At 40.9% G+C, this 19532-nt stretch overlaps 1 protein-coding gene across 1 annotated transcript in view; it reads left to right on the top strand.

Annotated features, from left to right (window-relative positions):
• LOC103274985 (inactive carboxypeptidase-like protein X2) overlaps window positions 1–19532 on the top strand; it is a 125166-nt gene that overhangs the window by 46949 nt on the left and 58685 nt on the right. The window contains 2 exon segments of the mRNA XM_021706112.1: window positions 3609–3693; window positions 3696–3741. Coding sequence (XP_021561787.1) covers window positions 3609–3693; window positions 3696–3741 — 131 coding nt within the window.

Raw genomic sequence — 19532 nt, 5'->3', positions numbered from 1 at the left:
CTTAGTTCTGTGTGGCTTGCATGTCACTATGCTGCTTTGAGGTTTGCAGTTTCTTCTCTTACTGAGTCATTTGGGACTTCTCCATCTGATTTCTGTTTTATATATTATAATTTGGTACTTATAAATGCCTTTGAGTTTTACCATAGATCAAAGTTGTATTTCTGTCTCTTGTTTTCTTTATTTGGGGGTGATTTTTGAGAGGAATGCAGAAAAACTAATGTCTTTATTTTATCATCTTGAAATAGAAAAATCTTATTAGATTGATCTCAGACAGTATAAGTTCCACATTTATCTTAAACAAAATTGAGTCTGTTAGGTGCATTGGTGTGCGTTTGTGTGTGTGTGTGTGTGTGTGTGTGTGTGTGTGTGTCTGTGTGTGTGTGTTTAAAGTAAAATAATGATGCATCTAATTTAACTGATGAGAAAATTACATTGATTCTCAACTTATTTGATACTATAATAGAGTTATTCCATGTTAGTGGTGTTTTCAAGACTAGCTTAGACTTTACGGAATCAAATCTTATATTTATTTTATTTTATTGGAATCAAACCTTTTATTTAACCAGTTTTTAACTGAAATTTCTCCAGAATTTGTCAACTATTTCCCTACATTATTAAACAGAAAGAGATGAATGCACTCTTTTCTTGGTTTCTCATAAGCATCACACAAATATCATTTATTGCACTGTGGTGTAATCTGGTGACATCTCTGGGGCTGGTGCCTCCTCTTTCACTGAATTATCCCAGGCACCTGGTTTTAAAATTCATAATTGATTTTTCAGAGATGGCTATCATTTCCCAATGAGTCATCTTCAGGAAGGGCTCTCCATTCCCCTGACACTGCACTCTATTTAATTGACTGTCTAGTGTGCTCAGAAAGAACTGAGATTGGCAGCAGAAAGAAAATATCCAGGCTGGCAAAATCAGGAGCCTTATATTGAATTCCAAATCCTAGTCAGTAGACTTTGGTGGAACAGCATGAATATAGTTCCTTCTAGTTTCCATGATTCTACAGGGCAGACTTCTCTGGCTATGTGGCAGCTCTATTCCTACTGCTTAGCCTTAGGCTAGGGTCAGGCAACTCTTTGTTGTGGGGCCATCTTGACCTCTGACCCCACAGAGTAGGATCTCTGGCCTCTACCCATTAGGTTCCATTAGCATGCCCCCTCCCGCCCTATTATGATAGCCAAAACATTGGTTGTGACATTGACAAATGTCCCCTGGAGGAGCAACTAAGACTTAAGTTCTTAGTTCCTGCTAAGAACTTTAGATTATGCGTCTCCTCTTTCTTCAGATTTTATAACTTTCTCCTGGATGTTTGAAGGTATAGAAAATGTGACAGCAATGAAATGAAATAGTATCATGTCTCTCTAACATTTTGTAAAGCTTGAAATAATTCCTAAACCATCCATGCTTTCATACTTTAACAGTGATAACCATATACTCATTGTTTTAAATATTCTGATAACTAACATTTATGGCATGCTAGTTTCTTGAGCACACGTGCGTTGTGTGCCAGACTCTGTCACGAGCACTGTGAATACTCGGAGGGAGAAAGTGTCATTGCCTCACTTTAGCAGATGGAGAAACTAAGGTGCAGAGCATTTAGGCAAATTGCCTGAGTTTGCAGAGTGTAACTGGCCGTGATGTCTCACCCTGGTGGTAAGATGTCAGAGCACACATGTCTCTCCAACACACAGTGTGGGGTTGTCTTTAAGATCAACTGTGTGGCAGCTTCAGTCCTATCCATTGTAGACTCAAAGAAGACAAGGCTACATGTTCCCCATGGTTATACTTCTTCTTGTCTAGGCCAGTTCTTGATTTATAGTGGAGGCACAGTGAAGGCTCATTGTACTAAATGAGTGGAATTGTTCTAAACACCAGTCTCATGGCTGCTTACAAAACGGAACCCCAACAAAAAAATGAAGTGCATCTTATATATCTTAGGGTTTCTTGAAAGAAGACGCATGGTGATATTGCAGATCACGAATGTGTTGCCAGTCTCTGCTATGAGGAGGAGAACTGCCCACAACTACAACAAAAAGGCAGTGGTTATATCATTATGACCTTCACACCGCTCTCGTGACCTGCTTGGCTGGCAGAGTTGGGAACTGAGATGGCTTGCTTGACAGAGAGGCACCATCACTTCTTTAGAATTATTAGACTGTGACAAAACACTTGAAGTACTGGTGACACACACTTGAAAAATGTGACCTTTCTTGAGGATGTTAGAAGGTGAGACCTTGCAGCATTTCCGGGTCCAGACACTGATGCGTTGGCTAACCAAGAGTTTCTGGAGGGTGTTGACAGATGGCTTTAATTCATCTTCATCTGTGACGGTAGTTCTTTTAGAAGACCATGATAAGTTAGTACTCTGAAATTTGCTCTCCAAGTTCCTTTAGTTTGTTTCAGGAGTGGATTGGGAAGGCACACATTGTAGTTTGGTCTTGTATCAATGTTAGCTGGTACAGTGATGGGTAGAGTTTTGCTGTTGGATCCCTTGGCCAAGTTGTTCATCTTTTATAGCTGGACTCTCAATGTTCCTGTTTCAATTGCCCATTAAAAGTAAGGCTGTCCCCAGATTTTTAGCTGAAACGTGCTCAGAGATAGGTAAGATGGATGGGCTTATCAATTTTAACATTCAGACTTTTTCCTCCTCTGATTATATCCTTGTGAAATAGCCATGGGGAAAAAAAGGTTAATTCAGAAAAGGTCTTAGTAAGCCAGGTTGCTTCACCTAGTTCAAATGTCCATTTATGACAGGGAGACATCAGAGAATTAGCTTTTCCAATGGTGATAATATTGGGAAAATTCTAGAGCAGAAACGTTACCTACCTTGGAAATTCAGATCAAAAGAATTTGGGTGCTGAATATGATGGTGCCCATCTGTAATCCCAGTTACTTCAGAGGCTGAGGCTGGGGATCACTGGAGCCTAGGAGTCTGAGGCCAACCTGGGCAACAGAGCAAGACCCCCATCTCTACAAAAATAGAATAATTTTTTTTAGTAATAGTAGTTGATACTGAACACATCAATGACTTAAACACTAATAAACAAACACTTATTAGACAAACTGACCCTTCAACCATCAACACAAATATCTCCTGGTCTTTGGGCTTTCTGTCCCAGAATAAGTTAGTTGTGCTGTCCTTAAATGGTCCTACAGCGGTTTGTTTATATTCCCTAAAACAGACATGCCCCCCTGTTTTCTAATTTATCTATTTTCATGTCTTCTTTCTGCCCGGATAGTGAGTTTCTGGGAGAGAACCACTCACCTTTGTATCCCCAGCACCTGGCATGTGTAGGCTGGTATGTGGGAGATGGTTTATGTGCACTAGATGAATGAGTAATAGAACTCATTAAACTTCATCTTTCACACCGGGAAGAAAGAGGAATTATCATATTGAAATGTTTCTAACTTATAATACTAAGTAACTCCCTTTTATGATTTAGAATAAGGAGTTCAGGGTGCAATTATTTTTTTCTTTATCACCTTTCTTGTTTTCTTCTCCTATCCCCACCTCCCTTCCTCTCAGTCTCAGGAAAAGATGTACATTAATTTTCTTCAGTTCAGAGATTTTTGAAGGACATACCTTTTTCTCTTTCCAGGCAGGTATTAATGATTTTTATGATGGAGCATGGTGTGCGGGAAGGAGTGATCTCCACCAGTGAATCGAAGTGGACACTCAGCACGTGCCAAATTCACAGGTGTCATCACTCAAGGAAGGAACTCGCTCTGGCTGTAAGTATCCCTGGACCTGTGCTGTCTGGACCCTGTGTCTTGGTTCTAGTGATCCAAGAAAGTCTGGACAGATACTAGAAATTTGCAGAGAGGTATCTGATAATGGGCAATAGAAGGGGAGAAAATAGGACTGTGGGCAGGGTGCTGGGCTTGCTCTTGACACAGATTCTCTTGGAAAGGTGCATCTCTTAGAACACCTCCACCACCACAGTCCATACAGAGAGGGAGAGAAGAACCTGCCTGGCAGGTAAAGTGAAGTTGACAAAGGTGTGGTCAAATCCATGCAGTTTAAGCAGGTGGCTGCCATCTTGGCTCCAAGGCAAGATATCGGTGAGCTGACTGGTGGGCAGAACATGGCGCAAGGTAGGACCTTTGAACAAGCAGTGAGCACATGGTCCTGGGTAGAGCACGTTAATTATCCAGATTCTGGGAAGAAGGACTGAAAACCCAGGCAGGGTCTCAAATGAAGGTCTACTAAAAAAACAGAAGTAAAGGATGATGCAGTGTGAGGCCTGAGAAGGAGAGGGGGTCCATTTCTCAAAATTGGGATTGGGATCAGGGCTGGGTCAATGACAAGTGTGACCTGGTGGTAATTCCAAGAGAGGATTTCAGCCTCATATGGTGTATGCATACATAGGACTAAATTATTCAGTCTTAAAGAGGAAGGAAATTCTGATACATGCTACAACATGGATGAACCTTGAGGACATGTGCTAAGTGAAATATGCCAATCACCAAAGAACAAATATTGTATGGTTCCACTTACGTGAGGACCTAGAATAATCAGATTCATAGAGACAGAAGGTAGAAAGGTGTTGCTAAGGGTTAGGGGGAAGGAAAAGTAGGGAGTCAATGTTTATTGGGTACAGAGGTACATAATGAGATGACAAGAAGTTCTGGAGATGGATGGTGTTGATGGTTGCAAATCAGTGTGAATGTACTTAATGCCACAGAGCTGTACACTAAAAATTGGTTAAAATGGTATATTTTATGTTATGTGCTTTATGTGACAATAAACAAAAAATAGATATAAGAAAACTGTCAATCTCAACTCAGAACTGGTTGTAGAGACAGATGCAGGGGTGCACTATGGGGGTTTTCATGGGGCTCTAACCAAGTGGACAGTACACTGGGGGCTTGTGGAGAGTGGGTGCAGCAGGGTCACAGGACCTTGAATGCTTTCTGAATTTAAATTGGAAATTTATAGTTCCTCTAATTTCTGCCTACACAGAGAACCTAAGATCATAAAGGCCCTACACTTGAATGTCAGGACTTGGACCACAGTCCTTGTCAGCTAAGACCCTCCTGCCAAAAGACTGCCCCCCACCCATGCTACACTCTCAAATTCATTTCTTGACATCTTTCAATATTTACTAATACCTGTTGGCAGACTTTAATTTGATGACTAGATTAATTTTAATTTTTGGAAAACTCAAAATTAATAAATCAACTGGGATAAAAGAGGTGAGTGTGGCATCTATGCTCACATTTAACCACCTGTCATTGTCCCTGCAAAGGGGACTTTCTTATGCAGTGACAATTGTCAGGTAGTGATTCATCATCTATTTTCCTCTGAATTTGTTTTCATTGTAAAGACAATATTATAACATCTAGCAACACTTTAAAATATTATCCATGAGTCCACAGTCCTTATGCAAATATATTTTTTCCATATTGCAACCATATTACATATTTAATTACATTATTTTTAACTTAAAGACATAGGTAACATTTTTATGCTGTTACTCAGGCTTCATAGTGATCATTTTTTTTTTTTTTTTTGAGTTGGTGTCTCACTCGATCGCCCAGACTGGAGTGCAGAGGCCGCTTCCGGCCACCGCAGCCTCGACCTGCTGGGCTCCGGCGATCCTTCCGCCTCAGTCTTCCGAGTAGCCGGAATTATGGGCGTGCGCTACCACACCCGGCTGATTTTTTGATTTATTGGAGAGATGAGATCTTGCTGCCCAGGCGGGTCTCGAACCCGCGGGCTCAGGGAATCCACTCACCTCAGCCTCCCAAAGGCGCGAGATTACAGGCTGAGCCACCGAGCCTGGCTCATAGTGGTCATTTTTAATGGCCTATAATTTACTCAGCCTCACCTCCGTCCCCGTCCCAATTTTCTATTATCATATATCATGTTGCAAGAAAGCATTTTCATACTGTTTTCTTCATTTCAGCTATGTTCTTCAGATAAGTTTCTAGATCTAGTCTAAATTACTAGGGTAATTTGTGCATTTTGACAACATGGGGGAATGTGTGCAATTTTGTGTGTCATATTCTGTTTGACTTCATTGCTGATTTTTGCTCTATGGTATGCATTTTGCTCTCATCAGTGGCTTATTACCATGACAGTTGTTTTCACTGGTTGTATTCTGAAAAGCAAGAATTTGGGACAGAAATAGTTGGATTGCAGAAAGAAAGAAAGAAAGAGAGAGAGAGAGATGAAAGAAAGAAAGAAAAAGAAAGAAAGAAAGAAAGAAAGAAAGAAAGAAAGAAAGAAAGAAAGAAAGAGAAAAGAAAACTAAAATAAGGAGAAGAAAGAAAAAAAAAACTGGTTTGAGATTATCCAGAGGGATGAGAACAGGGATTTTTTTCTTGATACTTGGATATCAACCTGTTTGACCACTGTCACTAGAGACAGGAATTGGATCATTATTATTGAATTAGAGAATCAGAGCAAGGTAAGTATAAAGTTCACTTTTCATTTCAACTAGAAACACAAGAGGGTTTGGGGTAAGTAAGAAACTGTAGTAGCACATTATCTTTCCTTGACTAGCTGGGACAGAACTATCTAAAAGAGATGGCAAGGTATAGAATTACTTTTATGATTCAAGTTTTGAATGCCTAGATGTATTTCAAGTCAAATTATTCTTAAGGAACAGTGAAACAAAATCTGAAGAGTTTTGGTTTATCTTACTTCCTGGACTAGTACTGTCTCCACTAAGGATGGAAGAGGAAATGGCATGAGGAGGATACATTTTGGTATCTGAGCCCTTTTCTCCCAGAGGCATGAATCATGCTGGAGACAATGGGTTCTATTCCATAAAATATGTCAAAAATAGGTATCATTAAATACTAACAGTAAAGAAGACAGGTATTATCATCCCCTTTCCCTCTCCTTATGGCCCTTTCCCGAGCATCCAGTAAAGATAGCTATGGTGCCATTTTTAATATTTCCATTTATTGGTTTCCATATTTCTTCCCACTAGTCTGTGGTTCCCCTGTTGTTAGAGGCACATCCTGATGGTCTATATCCCTGGGACCTCGTTCAGTACCCAGCATCTAGTAGATGTGCAAGAAATGACTCTTTAATCAATGGGTATCATTATGAAGTAAAGAGTTGATGAAGATTAATTTGCACTGAATGGTAATGAGTTTAATAAATTTATGATGCTCAATGAATGAGAAGCTTAAAATGTAAGGGAAGGGCACGGCTCAGGAAGAGAAGGTTGAAGAGTCACAGAGACTTCTAGAGATAGAAGGTTCTAGAACATTTTTGGCTTTGGAATCACATCAGGGTTCTCGGCCCTTGTTGGTTATGAGATTTCCCTTCTCTGAGTCTGAGTTTTCTGTTCTCTAAAGTGGGGTGCTTGTTCTCTATCATATAAGGATGTGGTGTGGGTTCAATGAAATTATATTATAATGTCTTAAAATGATCCAGCCCACAATAAATAATCACTAAGTGGAAACCTCTTGCCTCCATACCTCTTTGGGTTTAACTAGGACAGTGTTTTCAAGCTTTATTTTTAGCTGCAGATTTCTTCTCTCAAATAAAATATTCATTGGAAATGCTTAGCAAATATACACAGGTAAAGCTGCTCCTTGTGAATTTGTTGGGGGGAGGGGAAGAGTTGTCTGCCTGGCCTCCCCCTCCCCTCACAGAACACCCCTGTAGGACAAATTCATCGAAGTACCTCTGTAGAAAAACTTCCTAAACAGCTCGAGGGTGCCTCCTTGCAGGTTACAATCTTGCCCACTCCTTCAAACACTCATTGCTCCTTTTCAAATCCTGTAGGGTCACAGCCAGATCTAGAATTAAAACTAAGACAAACAATGGCAGAATTAGAATTAGAGTTTGATTTTTCTAGTTAAGTGTGCCAAACATACCCTAATCTAACAGAGTGATGCATTTTGCTTGGTAATGTTTGAGACATGGAAGGGGAAGGGGTTGCTAGCCCCTTCGAGTTTGACAGAAGGATACTGCTGTTTCAAATAGCTTCTATCTGGTTGCTGAAATACAGAAGGACTTTTCTAACGTTTGGAATTACAATACAGATTTAAGAATACTATTAACACTTTTCATTTATAGGACTTTTATAGTTGGTATTTAAAAATGCACATTTGTCATCTTATTCTCTATAGGAATAAGGCATTCTCTATGTTTATTAATTCATTCATGGCATGTTTATTGAGTACTCTATAATAAGCACTTAGAGATATAAAAGTGAGCAAGAAATGGCCCTGCCTGCAGGGAGTTTTCAGTCCAGTGGACAAATCCAGTGTCTCAACAAGTCTGCTAGGATCAGCAAAGTACATGCTGACATGAAGTGGCAACAAGAGAGCTGTCATTAGATCTGTGATGCAGATGGAAAGAATGACATTGTGAGGTCATGAGGCTTAGCCACCATAGTCCTGAGACAAATTCATAACCAAGTTGATGTCAAATCCACAATTCCAATCTCAATAATTTTCCAAATAATTCATGCTCCTGGAAAGTAGTAAAATGTAATTACTTAATGATATTAAAACATTTATAATATCCATAATTATAAATTATTCTTCCCCACTGCATTGCAACTTAGTGAACTGTTATTACACTAATAAAACCAAATCTTTTATTTCCCTAATGACAGAAATTATATTCCATATATGAGTGTTACAATTACAAGCAATGTGATGATTGAAAAGTTAATTATTCCCCTTGAGGTGAACAGATGATTCTAATGACCTGGGGAAGAAAAACAGGCAATTTTAAATATCCAAATCTTTTAAATTTCAACTGTTTGAGAGACAAAACAATTCTTTGTATCTTGTGAGAGTCTGTAAGCTTGCTCTTAAAGTAAGGCAGCAATGTGATTAATGAGCTTATAGGGTGAGGGCTGAGAAAGGTTGACTAGTTGGATACATTTGTAAAAGGTACTTAGGCTAATTAGAGGAAAATGAATGAGCCTTCACTTGTGAGCCAGGCTTTGTGCCTGAGAACATAAGGATGGGGGAAACTCAGCCCTGAGCCCCAAGAAGCTCTCTTGTTTGACAGTGGAAAGTCTTAGCATGGATTCTGAGTGTTGGCTTCTTTGGAAGAAGTGGGGTGAAGGAAAGAAGCGGGCAGGCTACCAAAGTCAGAAGGAAAAAAATGACAGATGAAAAGCAAATCCTTTTCCTTGCTTCTTGGGAAGACAATGGTGTACTTCACCCAGGGAGAGGATCCAGTTAAGGGCAAAGCGAGGAGTGGGTGGCTGAGGGGGCAGGTCCCTGGGGGCTGCCACAGGGGGAGGGGCTTACATTGGAAGGGAGGAGGATCTCTTATGCTCTGAGATAGAAGGTGGGGGAGCGAATACCTAGGTGGGTTCAGAGCCTTCAACTCAGAGGGCTTTCCATTCTTTTGAGGTAGGAGTCGGGCCTCTGCAGAGAGGAAGTGTGGTGCAGGTTTAGAGACTGGAAACTTAGAGAGTGTAAGATCCACGCTGAGACAAAGAATGGGGACGTTCTTCCTCCAGTTGCAGAGGGGGTTCAGCAGGCATCAGGGGCACATGAAATTGTCATCATCCCATTGGGCAGTCTTGGCAGTGTGTCCACAAGGGAACTGTAGAGTCAGCAGCAGTTGCAGTTGGAGGAGGTCTGGGACAAGGGTGTCATCGCAAGTGCTGGTGAGAGGATTGCATCATGAGTGAAAGACTGTGAGGCTGAGATCCAGGGCTGATGGTGCAGGAAGTCAAGCCAGAGGACTGATTCTCTGGAATCAGAGGGCAGATTCCAGAGCCCCTGAAAGAGATGAGGCTTCAGAAGTGATGGGGGCTGGGCGGGGGAGGGCAGTGGCCTAGTTGAGAATCCCATGGGGCAGTGGAGTTGATGCCTGGGCTCAGGGTGCAAGGAGTTGAGGTGGGGGGTGGAGCAGGCAGAAGGTTCTAGAGGAGCAGACATCTGGGCATCTTGAGGCTGCAGGCAGGCCCTTCTGCACTTTCCCTGTTGGGAGCATTTCCAGGGCAAGCTGGACCATGGGTCAGGAGAGGAGATGAGGAGGCAGTTGCAGAAGAAAGAAGAAGAAATGAAGATGAGATGCCACAGAGGCAAAGAAAGATGCAGCTGGGAGACGTTGGTTCATGGCAGGGGACAAGCTGAAACCTTTTAAACCACCCTCTTTGGTCAAGTTTCCCATTTCCACGGTAAGAAGTATCCAACTGCGTCCTCCCTTTCTCTTCCACTGTATCTGGTCTGCGGTTCCCTTGTACCTCCCAGTGGGCCTGGCCCTGCACAGCAGCTGAGGGTGGAAGGAAAGGTGCAGGTTGGGCCAGGAGCTCAGGAAGCAGAGCACAGAGGGAGGCTGGCTTCATAAATCATTCACTCGTCTTCTTGGGAGAAAGAGAGTGTGTGTTTTCAGAACATGTCACCTTGTGTCTTCTCACTTAATGGTGAGAAGAAATGTTTGGCATCTGTGGGGGGCTGGAGAGAGAGACGCTTCCAAACTCCTGTCTAACCTCTTTGAAAACTGTCAGTTTCTGAACTGTAGAGTTTGGTGTGAAATAGAAAGGGTTTTTTTTGTTGTTGTTGTTTTGAGTTGGAGTCTCACTCTGTCACCCAGACTGGAGTGCAGGGGCCCACTCCCGGCCACTGCAGCCTCAACCTGCTGGACTCTGGTGATCCTTCCATTTTAACCTTCCAAGTAGCTGGAACTACAGGTGCGTGCTACCACACCTGCCTAAATTTTGACTTATTGTAGAGATGAGGTCTCGTCAAGTTGCCCAGCCGGGACACGAACCCACAGGCTCAGGCAATCCACTTCACCTCAGCTTCCCAAAGCACTGGGGTTACAGGCTGAGTAACCAAGCCCAGCTGAAATAGAAAGATTTTAATGAAAACATCTTCAGATTCAAGTAGAAGGCCAGGCACGCTATTGTTTCTTAATTTTATGTTAAATTTCAACAATGCGGGGCAGTTATTTGAAATTAAACAAAGCTCTCACAAATAGCTACATGGCTCTTACTCGACTTTCTGGGTGTCAATGACTAATGAGTGATATCTCAGATGATGCAATCTCTAAAATGGAAACCATTTTAGAAACACGACCAAGCACATGCTTGGTAGAAAGCTTCCACCCTGTTTTATTCAAGCTTCCTTTTTCCCTGGCTGTGACTCCCCAGGAAACCTTCCAGATGCTTGCTGTGTACACCCCTACCTTTTCTTTCCTCTGTTTCCTAGTGGGAGGTCCTCTTGCTGTAATGCCCCTGCCCGTGACCTGTGTCTTACTGTGTCATGTAGCTATAAAGGAATACCTGAGACTGGGTAATTTCCAAAGAAAAGAGATTTATTTGGCTCAAGATTCTGCAGACAGTGCAAGAAGCATAACACCAGCATCTGCTCCTTGTGAAAGCCTCATGCTTCTTCTGCTCATGGAGGAAGGCAAAAGGGAGCCAGTGTGTACAGAGATCACATGGTGAGAGAAGAAGTGAGAGAGAGGAGAGGAACGTACCAGGCTCTTTTTAACAACCAGCTCTCGGAGGAACTAACAGAGTGAGAACTCACACATTATGTCAAGAATGGCACCAAGTCATTCACGAGGGATCCGCCCACCATGACCCAGTCACCTCCCACTAGGTTCCACCTACAACACCGGGATCAGATTTCAACATGAGATCTGGAGAGGTCAAATCTGCCAAACTGTAGGAACCCACAGTTCCCCGTGGGACTAGCTCCCACTGCCTTATTCCTTTTGCTCATTGCATTCCACCCTGGGGCTTCCTTTTTTAGTCCACAAATGTCCCAAGCATGCTCCTGCCTCAAAGCCTTTGAACTTGCGTGTTCCCTCTGCCTGAAGGCTTAACCCTCCTCACACTCAGAGGCTTTCAGAGCACCTTATAAGTCCCATCCCTAACTCTGTGTCCTCTCTTGGCTTCATTTGACAACCTGTTATTTGTCTGTATTCACACCCATGCAGCTCCTGGGAGCAAGCCAGGTTGTTTGTCCCTGAATCTCCAGGGCTAGGTTAGAGCCCTGCATAGCACATGATCTCCCGACCCTCTGTTCTCTGGAGGCTGGACAGCCCTTGCCAGCCCAGAGCCCGCCTAGTGTAGGGGGCCCTTTAGTGCATAAACTATGTGGAAGAAACCTACTAGGATGCATCTCGTCCTTTGCTGTCCAACTTTCTTTGATGACCAGCTTCTTACCCAGTGTCAGAGAGTGCAGACTCTGGAGTGAGACTGAAATTGCACACCTATTGAACTGCATGTGCTTGGTTGTGTTTCCGAGCCTTTCTGTGCCTCAGTTTCTTCATTTGAAAAATGGAGATGTATTAATAGCTACCACACAGAATTGCTGGGGAGAATGAATGAGTTGATTGACACCAAACAGTTATGCTAGCCCTTGGTGCATGGTGAGTGGTTTTAAGAGTCTACTGTTGCTGCTGTTTTCTTATGACTTCTTCCCTTTTGTGGAGGGTCCTGCTTACATGCCAGCAGTTCCCCCCCCCCACCTCCCCATCCCTTTTTCTTTTCTCCAGTCCAGCCAAAATGTGCTCTGTCTCTTGGAAATCTCAGTCCACATTCTGGGTTCTCTGGTGGCCTTGTTTGTGCTGTGTCGTCTTAGAGTCCTGAACTGGGAAGTAACTCCCACTGACCTTGAGTAGGTGCGTGGTCCAGGTAGTCATTTTTCCCTTCTAAGCCTCTGTGTCCTGGGCTGGAAGACGAAGAGATGCCTCACTTTCTCAGCTTGCTGTGAGTGCAGTGAGATGCCTTTGGAGAGCCCTGAGTACATTCTGGACACGGAGCAGAGACTCAATATGCTGCAGCTGGTCTTATTTCTGAGGTGGTCCCATCTCACCTCCACCCATCCCTGAGCATCCTCCCCAAGCCTTGTTTCACCATTCATCCACAGCCAGGACTTCCAGTACCCCCAGTGCCTCCAGAGGTTCCCAGGACAGGCTTTGCAATGAAATAATGTTATGGTGAAGAAGTAGCCTCTGACATTTTATGAAAATACTCCTGAGACACATCTATATTTGTTGGAATACATTTATCTGGCAGGAAATTTCTTTAAATAAAAACGTGATGGTTTCTTAGACCAGGGCTGCTAAGCACTTGGCTTGTATTATCTCCTGTGGTGCTCCCAGTAAATAACGCTGCACAGGTAGGTCCCTTTCTTGTCCTGTTGCATAGATGGGGAACCTGAGGGTTAGAAAGTCTAAGAAACATTGTTGTTTTTTTTTTCCTAGTTTCTGGATTAGGAAGCTGATGCAAATTCTAGGAGAAACATTGTTCAACTCTCTGTCTTAGGCTACTGTAGCAAAAATACCTTAAACTGGGTAATTTATAAATAATATACATTTATTTCTCACAGTTCTAGAGGCTGGGTAGTCTAAGATCAAGGCACTGGCAGATAAGTTGCCCGCTTAGGGTGACTCTCTGCTTCCAAGATGGCACCTTATTGCTGCATTCTCAGAAGGAAGCAAATGCTGTGTCCTCACCTGGCAGAAAGGACTGAAGGGCACTCAGGTGCTCCCTTCAACTTCTTAGGAGGGCATGAATCCATTCATGAGGGCTGATTACACATTACTTAATCACTTCCCAAAAGGCCCATCACTTAATGCTGCCACATTAGGGATTTGGTTCCAACATATGAATTTTAGAGGCACACATATTCAAACCACAGCACCCCCTGAGGCTCATAGTGAAATACTGTTCTTTCTGCTCCATCTGTGAGGCTTGTACAAGTGCAGATGTCTCCATAGGCTCTGTGAATGCACTTATCTGTCCTTCACCTGAGACTGGGGCCAGGGACCATTGCATGGCTGCCCCAGGGCCGACATACCCCTCAGATAGAGGGGACATTGTGCCTGGGCCTTGTAACTTTTAGGGACTCATGATAAGTGTTTAATTACTTTTGAAACCAGAAGAAAAAAAAGAACACTTAGGTTGAATAAAATACTTTAAGAAGGAATGTTAATATTTTCATCTCTATACCATCACTATCATAAAATATGATAAAAATTTTTGTTTTTTTAAGGAAGAAGGGGTTTATTTGACAGATTATCCCCAAAGATGTCAACATCTTAAATCCCTAGAACCTGTGAATATGGTACATGGCAAAAAGGACTAAGGTTGCAGATGGAATTGAGTTGCTCATTGTCTGACTTTAAAGTAGAGAGATTTCTCTGGATTATCTGGGTGGGCCCAGTGTCATCTCAGGGTCCTTAAATTTGGAAGTGGGAGGTAGAAGAAAAAAACAGATGGCAACCTGAGAAGGACTTGGTTGTGGTTGGCTTTGAAAAAGAAGAAGAAGAAGAAGGCCATAAGCAAGGCCTACCATTGCCCCTGGAAGCTGGAAAAGGCAAGGACATAGACTGTGACACCTTGATGTTAGGACTTCTGACCTCCAGAACTGTAAGAGAGTAAATTTGTGTTGTTTAAACCACTAAGTGTGCAGGAGCAATAGAATACTAATAGTGTACACAAAGGAGAAGTGCTCGGGGCCCACAGAAATCCTGAAGTGGCCTGGTCAGCTGTCCCACAGCTTCACGCTCTGATGTCTGTTCACGCATGTTGGAGTTCATAGCTGTAGGCTACGACCTCCTGCTGGACATTGGACAGAGGCAGTGCACCATTTATTTGGTTCTCCTTTTCCAGGTCTCTCAAGTGACTTTTCCAAACTTGGGAGTTGTAAGTATCTTCATTTAATTTTCTGCACTAGAGCTTCTTAACTGGGAACTGCTTTGCTCTGTGCCCAAATTTATTGTGACTTGGCCCCAAAAGTGGCCTTTCCTCCCATCTTTCCTTGGTAGACATTTGTACTGGAGGCAATGGAAAATAGATAATATTTCTAAGTTTATAACATCCCCTCCTATGGTCTGAATTCTTGAAAAGCCATGGTAACCAGCCCACAATGAAAAATTCAATAAATCCACAGGCTGATGTTTCACACAGTGTTCAATATTTGACTGCACTACGAATGTGGCAGAACCATTTAATGGTGTGATTATAGTTCCAGAAGACAGAAAGAGAGAGAGAGAGCTAGAGAGAGAGAGAGAGAAAGAAGGGGAGAGAGGGACAGAGAGGGAGGAAGAGAGGGGAGAAGGAGAGAGGGAGGGAGAAAGATGAGTGCACATTCAGATTCTGAGTATTGTGCATGTCCATACTTAGTGTAGACAACAGATAATCTTTTTTAACATATTTATTTCCTGAAGCTGCTAAAGGCAAACTCATACCTCTTGGGATCAGTGGTCCTACCCAAAGTTATAATTCGACCTCAGGCAAGATTTGAGCTCGCGAGACTGCTAGAATGCAGCTCTGTCAGGAGGTGATGGACAGAAAGAGGTAGCTGCCAGCTTCCTCACAGTTCCAGCAGAGAATTGTCCTAAAAATAAAAAGCGTGTTTTGGACTCTTTTTTTCTGACTGAAAAGGGGTTTACAGTGCTTTTACTTGAGAATGAAGGTGGGAAACACCTAGTGCTATTCGCAAATGAGGGTTGGGGACCATTAGTGGTCCTTTTACTTGACTGACTTTGCCCATTTGCCATGTCTGGTTGTATTTGCTGTGGCTGATGGTGGTTGCCTGCAAGGATTTGGGGTGATTGTCTCTCTTTCTTGTGACGTGAAGGGACAGAAGGACCTGACCAACAAGGCCCATCTCTGTGAAACTCCAGTGTAGTAGACTTCCAGTGGTCTCCTGAGATCTTACTTTGTGCTCACCCCAAATTATTTCTTTGGCTGGGATTTGAGATACTCACATTTCCCTCAGTTATTTCCTCTCTTGTCACTTTGCTTAGAGTGACTTTTTTTTGTACAAAAATGTTGAATGTTTGTATGATTATCACAATTAGTCTTGTGAGGTTTACGCCATACTTAGAAAGGCCTTACTCCTTCTAAACATACAAGTAATTTTTCCATATTTTCTTCTAGTGCTTTTATTATTTCAATGTTTACATTGAAATCTTTGAACCATCTGAAATTTATTTTAGTGCAGGGTATATGTAATATATCAAACCCTTTTTTTCTCAAGTGTCCACCTGGATGTCCCAACATTATTTACTATGGAAATCATAATTTCTCCAATGGAAGTGCCACCCACATGATACCCTAAATTCCTGTTTATTGTGAGATTTGCTTTTGTACTCTTTAATTCAATTTCATTCCTCTGTCTTTATTTTCTAGAACCACTCTGTGGTAGTTACCAAACAGTATACTTTGCTTTACTATCTCATAGACTTAGTTCTTGTTCTTCTTCATTACTTTCAAAAGTTTTCTGATTATTCTTACTATATTCTTTTTTGTATGAACTTTTCAATACAATCCAAATTATATACAAGAAGAATTTCTGTTCATCTTTTTAGGGAATTGCCTTAACTTGAGAGGTTAATTGAAAAAGAACGATCAGTGTCTGGTCTCTAAGAACATGGGGTTGGCTTTTCCATTTATTCAGATATTCCTTTTTAGTCAGAGTACTGTTTATGTTTTTTGTTTTATTTTTTTCCAGGTAGATCATATACATTTCTGTGTTCATTGCATGTTGAGTTTTGTGAGAATCTGTCAAGCTGTTTTCTTGGCTGGCTGTACCCTTTCACATTCCCACCAGCAATGTTTGAGTGATTCTGTGTCTCTGTATCTGCACTGGCATTTGGATGTGTCACTCTTTTTTTAATTTTAGCCATTCTAATAGGTGTGTATCATCTTATCATGGTCTTAATGAGCATTTCTTTAACAGCTAGTGATGTTGACCACCATTTCATGTGCTTACTTGCCATCTCTATATCCTTTTAAGTGAAATGTTTCTTCATGTCTTTTGTCCATATTCTAATTGTATTGCTTATGTTTTCACTCTTGAGAGTTCTTTATACAGTATATTATTGATGTACATCTTTGGTCAGATATGTGGTTTGTAAAGATTTTCTCTCCATCCATAGTTTGTTTTTTTGTACTCTTCAGGTTGACTTCACATTAACTTTGCAGAGCAAAAGTTTGACCTTCCAATCATGTGCAATTTATTGTTTTTTTTCTCCGATGAATTGTGCTTTTGGTATCATGTCTAAAATTTTTATCAAACTTTAGATTTCAAAGATTTTTCTCTTACATTCTAAAAGTTTTAGTTTTATGTATTGCATTTAACTCCATGATTCGTTTGAGTTAATTTTTTTTTTGAGTTGGAGTCTCACTCTGTCACCTAGACTGGAGTGCAGTGGCCGCTCCCAGCCACTACAGCCTTGACCTGCTGGGCTCCGTTGATTCTTCTGCCTCAGCCTTCCAAGTAGCTGGAACTACAGGTGCACACTACTATGCCCGGCTAATGTTTTTGATTTATTGTAGAGATGAGGTCTTGCCAAGTTGCCCAGGCAGGTTTCGAACCCGCGGGCTCAGGCAATTCATTCACCTCAGTCTCCCAAAGCGTGGGATTACAGGCTGAGCCACCAAGCCCGGCTAAATCAAAATTTTAAAGTGCTGAAAGAAAATAAATGTCAATCCAGTACTCCATACAAAAATATCACTAAAAAATGAAGGTAAAATTGAATTGTGTTTAGATGATAAAAACGGATAAAATTATTGCTAGCATTCCTGGTTTAGAAGGAATGTAAAAGGGAGTTCTTTATGCAGAAAGAAAATGATCCCAGATGGAAACATGTAAATGCACAAAAAAATGAAGTGTACCAGAAAGGGTAAATAAGTAAGTGTATAAATAATATCTGTACAAAAAAATAGGAATAACTTATGAAATGTAAAATATATACAGAATTAAAAATAAATTCCAAAATATTATGAAATCTGGAAGGGCAAATGGACTTGACATGTGATAAAGTTCTAGCATTATCAAGGATGTGGTGGATGTTATCATTGAATCCGAATGTAGTAACTCAAGGATGCATATTATAATCTCAGCATAATCATGAAAAGGATACTGTGAGTGTATAACTAATAAACTAATAGACAAAATAGAATAATCCAAATGATTGCTTAGTGATGTTCTCCTTTCAATCTTAATATTGATAGTGATCAATTTTGATCAAAATTACATGTGTGGAACATTGCACCCACTGATTACTGACATTGTTTTCAAGTACACAGGAACATTCGCCAAAATTGACCATATGCTGAGCCATAAATAAAAATCTCAACAACAGTCAAAGGGTTGACATGATTGAAGGTATATTCTCTAGTATATAAACTAGAAATCAGGAATAAAAACTAACTAGAAAATATTCAGTACCTAGACATTAAGCATTACATTTCTAAATAATTCATGACAGAAGAAATCACAGCATGAATTAATATTTTGAACTGAATGATAATGAAGATGACTAACAAAATTTATGGCATGAATCTAAAGCAGTACTCAGAGGAAAGTTTATAACCTTAAATGTTATAATAGAAAAGAAAAAAACCCAGAAAATCAGTGATCTCAAGAAACTATATAAAAAGAATAATAAGTCAAACCTAAGGAATCCACCAGGAAAGAAAAAATAAAAATAAGAGTAGAAATTGACAAAAAATGGTTTGAGCCTTGGGAAACTGCTGATAGTCAAGCATTGTGATCTACTAAAAATTGGTAGTTTTAAATGGTTCAATCTAATAGAAAATAAATAATATAGAGTAAATAAAGCCAAAAGATTAAAAAATTAGTAAACTCATGACAAGGTTGATCAGGAAAAGAGGAACATAGCAACAGCTACTAATTTTAAGATTGGAAAAGGAAGCATCACTAAAATCTTACAGTTATTAAAAAGATAGTCAAGTGATACTAAACAAGTTCTCACCAACAAAATTTAATGTAGCTGAAATGCAATAATTTGTCATAAAACACAAGTTATTAACACTTACAGAAGAATAGAAAAACCGAGTAACTCAATATCTACTAAAAATGTCAACCCATTATTAAAAATTGTCTGACAAAGAAAACTCTGTTTCAGAAAATTGATTGAATTTCTCCAAACAAGTAAGGGAGAAACAGCACTTACAAGAAAACCAGAGAATGGAAAAAGGGAAGCATTTCCCAAGTATGAGTTTGGCATAATCTTGATACCAAATGTGATAAAGACATTACCAAAAGCAAACTTAAAGAAAAATCTCTTTCAGGAGCATAAATTCAAAGAATCTTAAGAAATATTTTACTAAATTGAGTACAGTAATGTATAAGAGGGGAATATATAAACCTCCAAATGGGACTTTTTATTTTATTTTTATTTTTTTAGAGAAGGGGTTTACTATGTTGGTCTCACTATGTTGCCCAGGCTGTTCTCAAACTCCTAACCTCAAGTGATCCTCCCACCTCAGCCTCTCACGTAACTGGGATTATAGGCACAAGTCACCATTACCAGCTCTAAGTGGGATTTATCCTAGGAATATAAGGATACATTAGCCATATTGTAATCAATCAATATGATCCAACACATAAATAGAACAAAGAGAAAAATCATATGATCTCTCTGAAAGATGTGGAAAAGGCATTTGAGAAAATTCCTTAGCTGTGGGGGGCCAGCCCCTGCAGAGGGATTTAGGGGGTCCCTTGGAAGGTGGGGCAGCATCAGCGATTATTCTGAAGAAATAAAGAGAAAGAAAGAGAAGAGGGGAGAAAGAAAGAGACTGGACTCCTGAATC

This window comes from Carlito syrichta, unplaced genomic scaffold, assembly GCF_000164805.1.
Source record: "Carlito syrichta isolate Samal-C Ts95f unplaced genomic scaffold, Tarsius_syrichta-2.0.1 Scaffold315154, whole genome shotgun sequence".
Classification (NCBI taxonomy): domain Eukaryota; kingdom Metazoa; phylum Chordata; class Mammalia; order Primates; family Tarsiidae; genus Carlito; species Carlito syrichta.
Note: the sequence above shows the minus strand (reverse complement) of the source record. Positions and strands in the feature narration are given on the sequence as shown.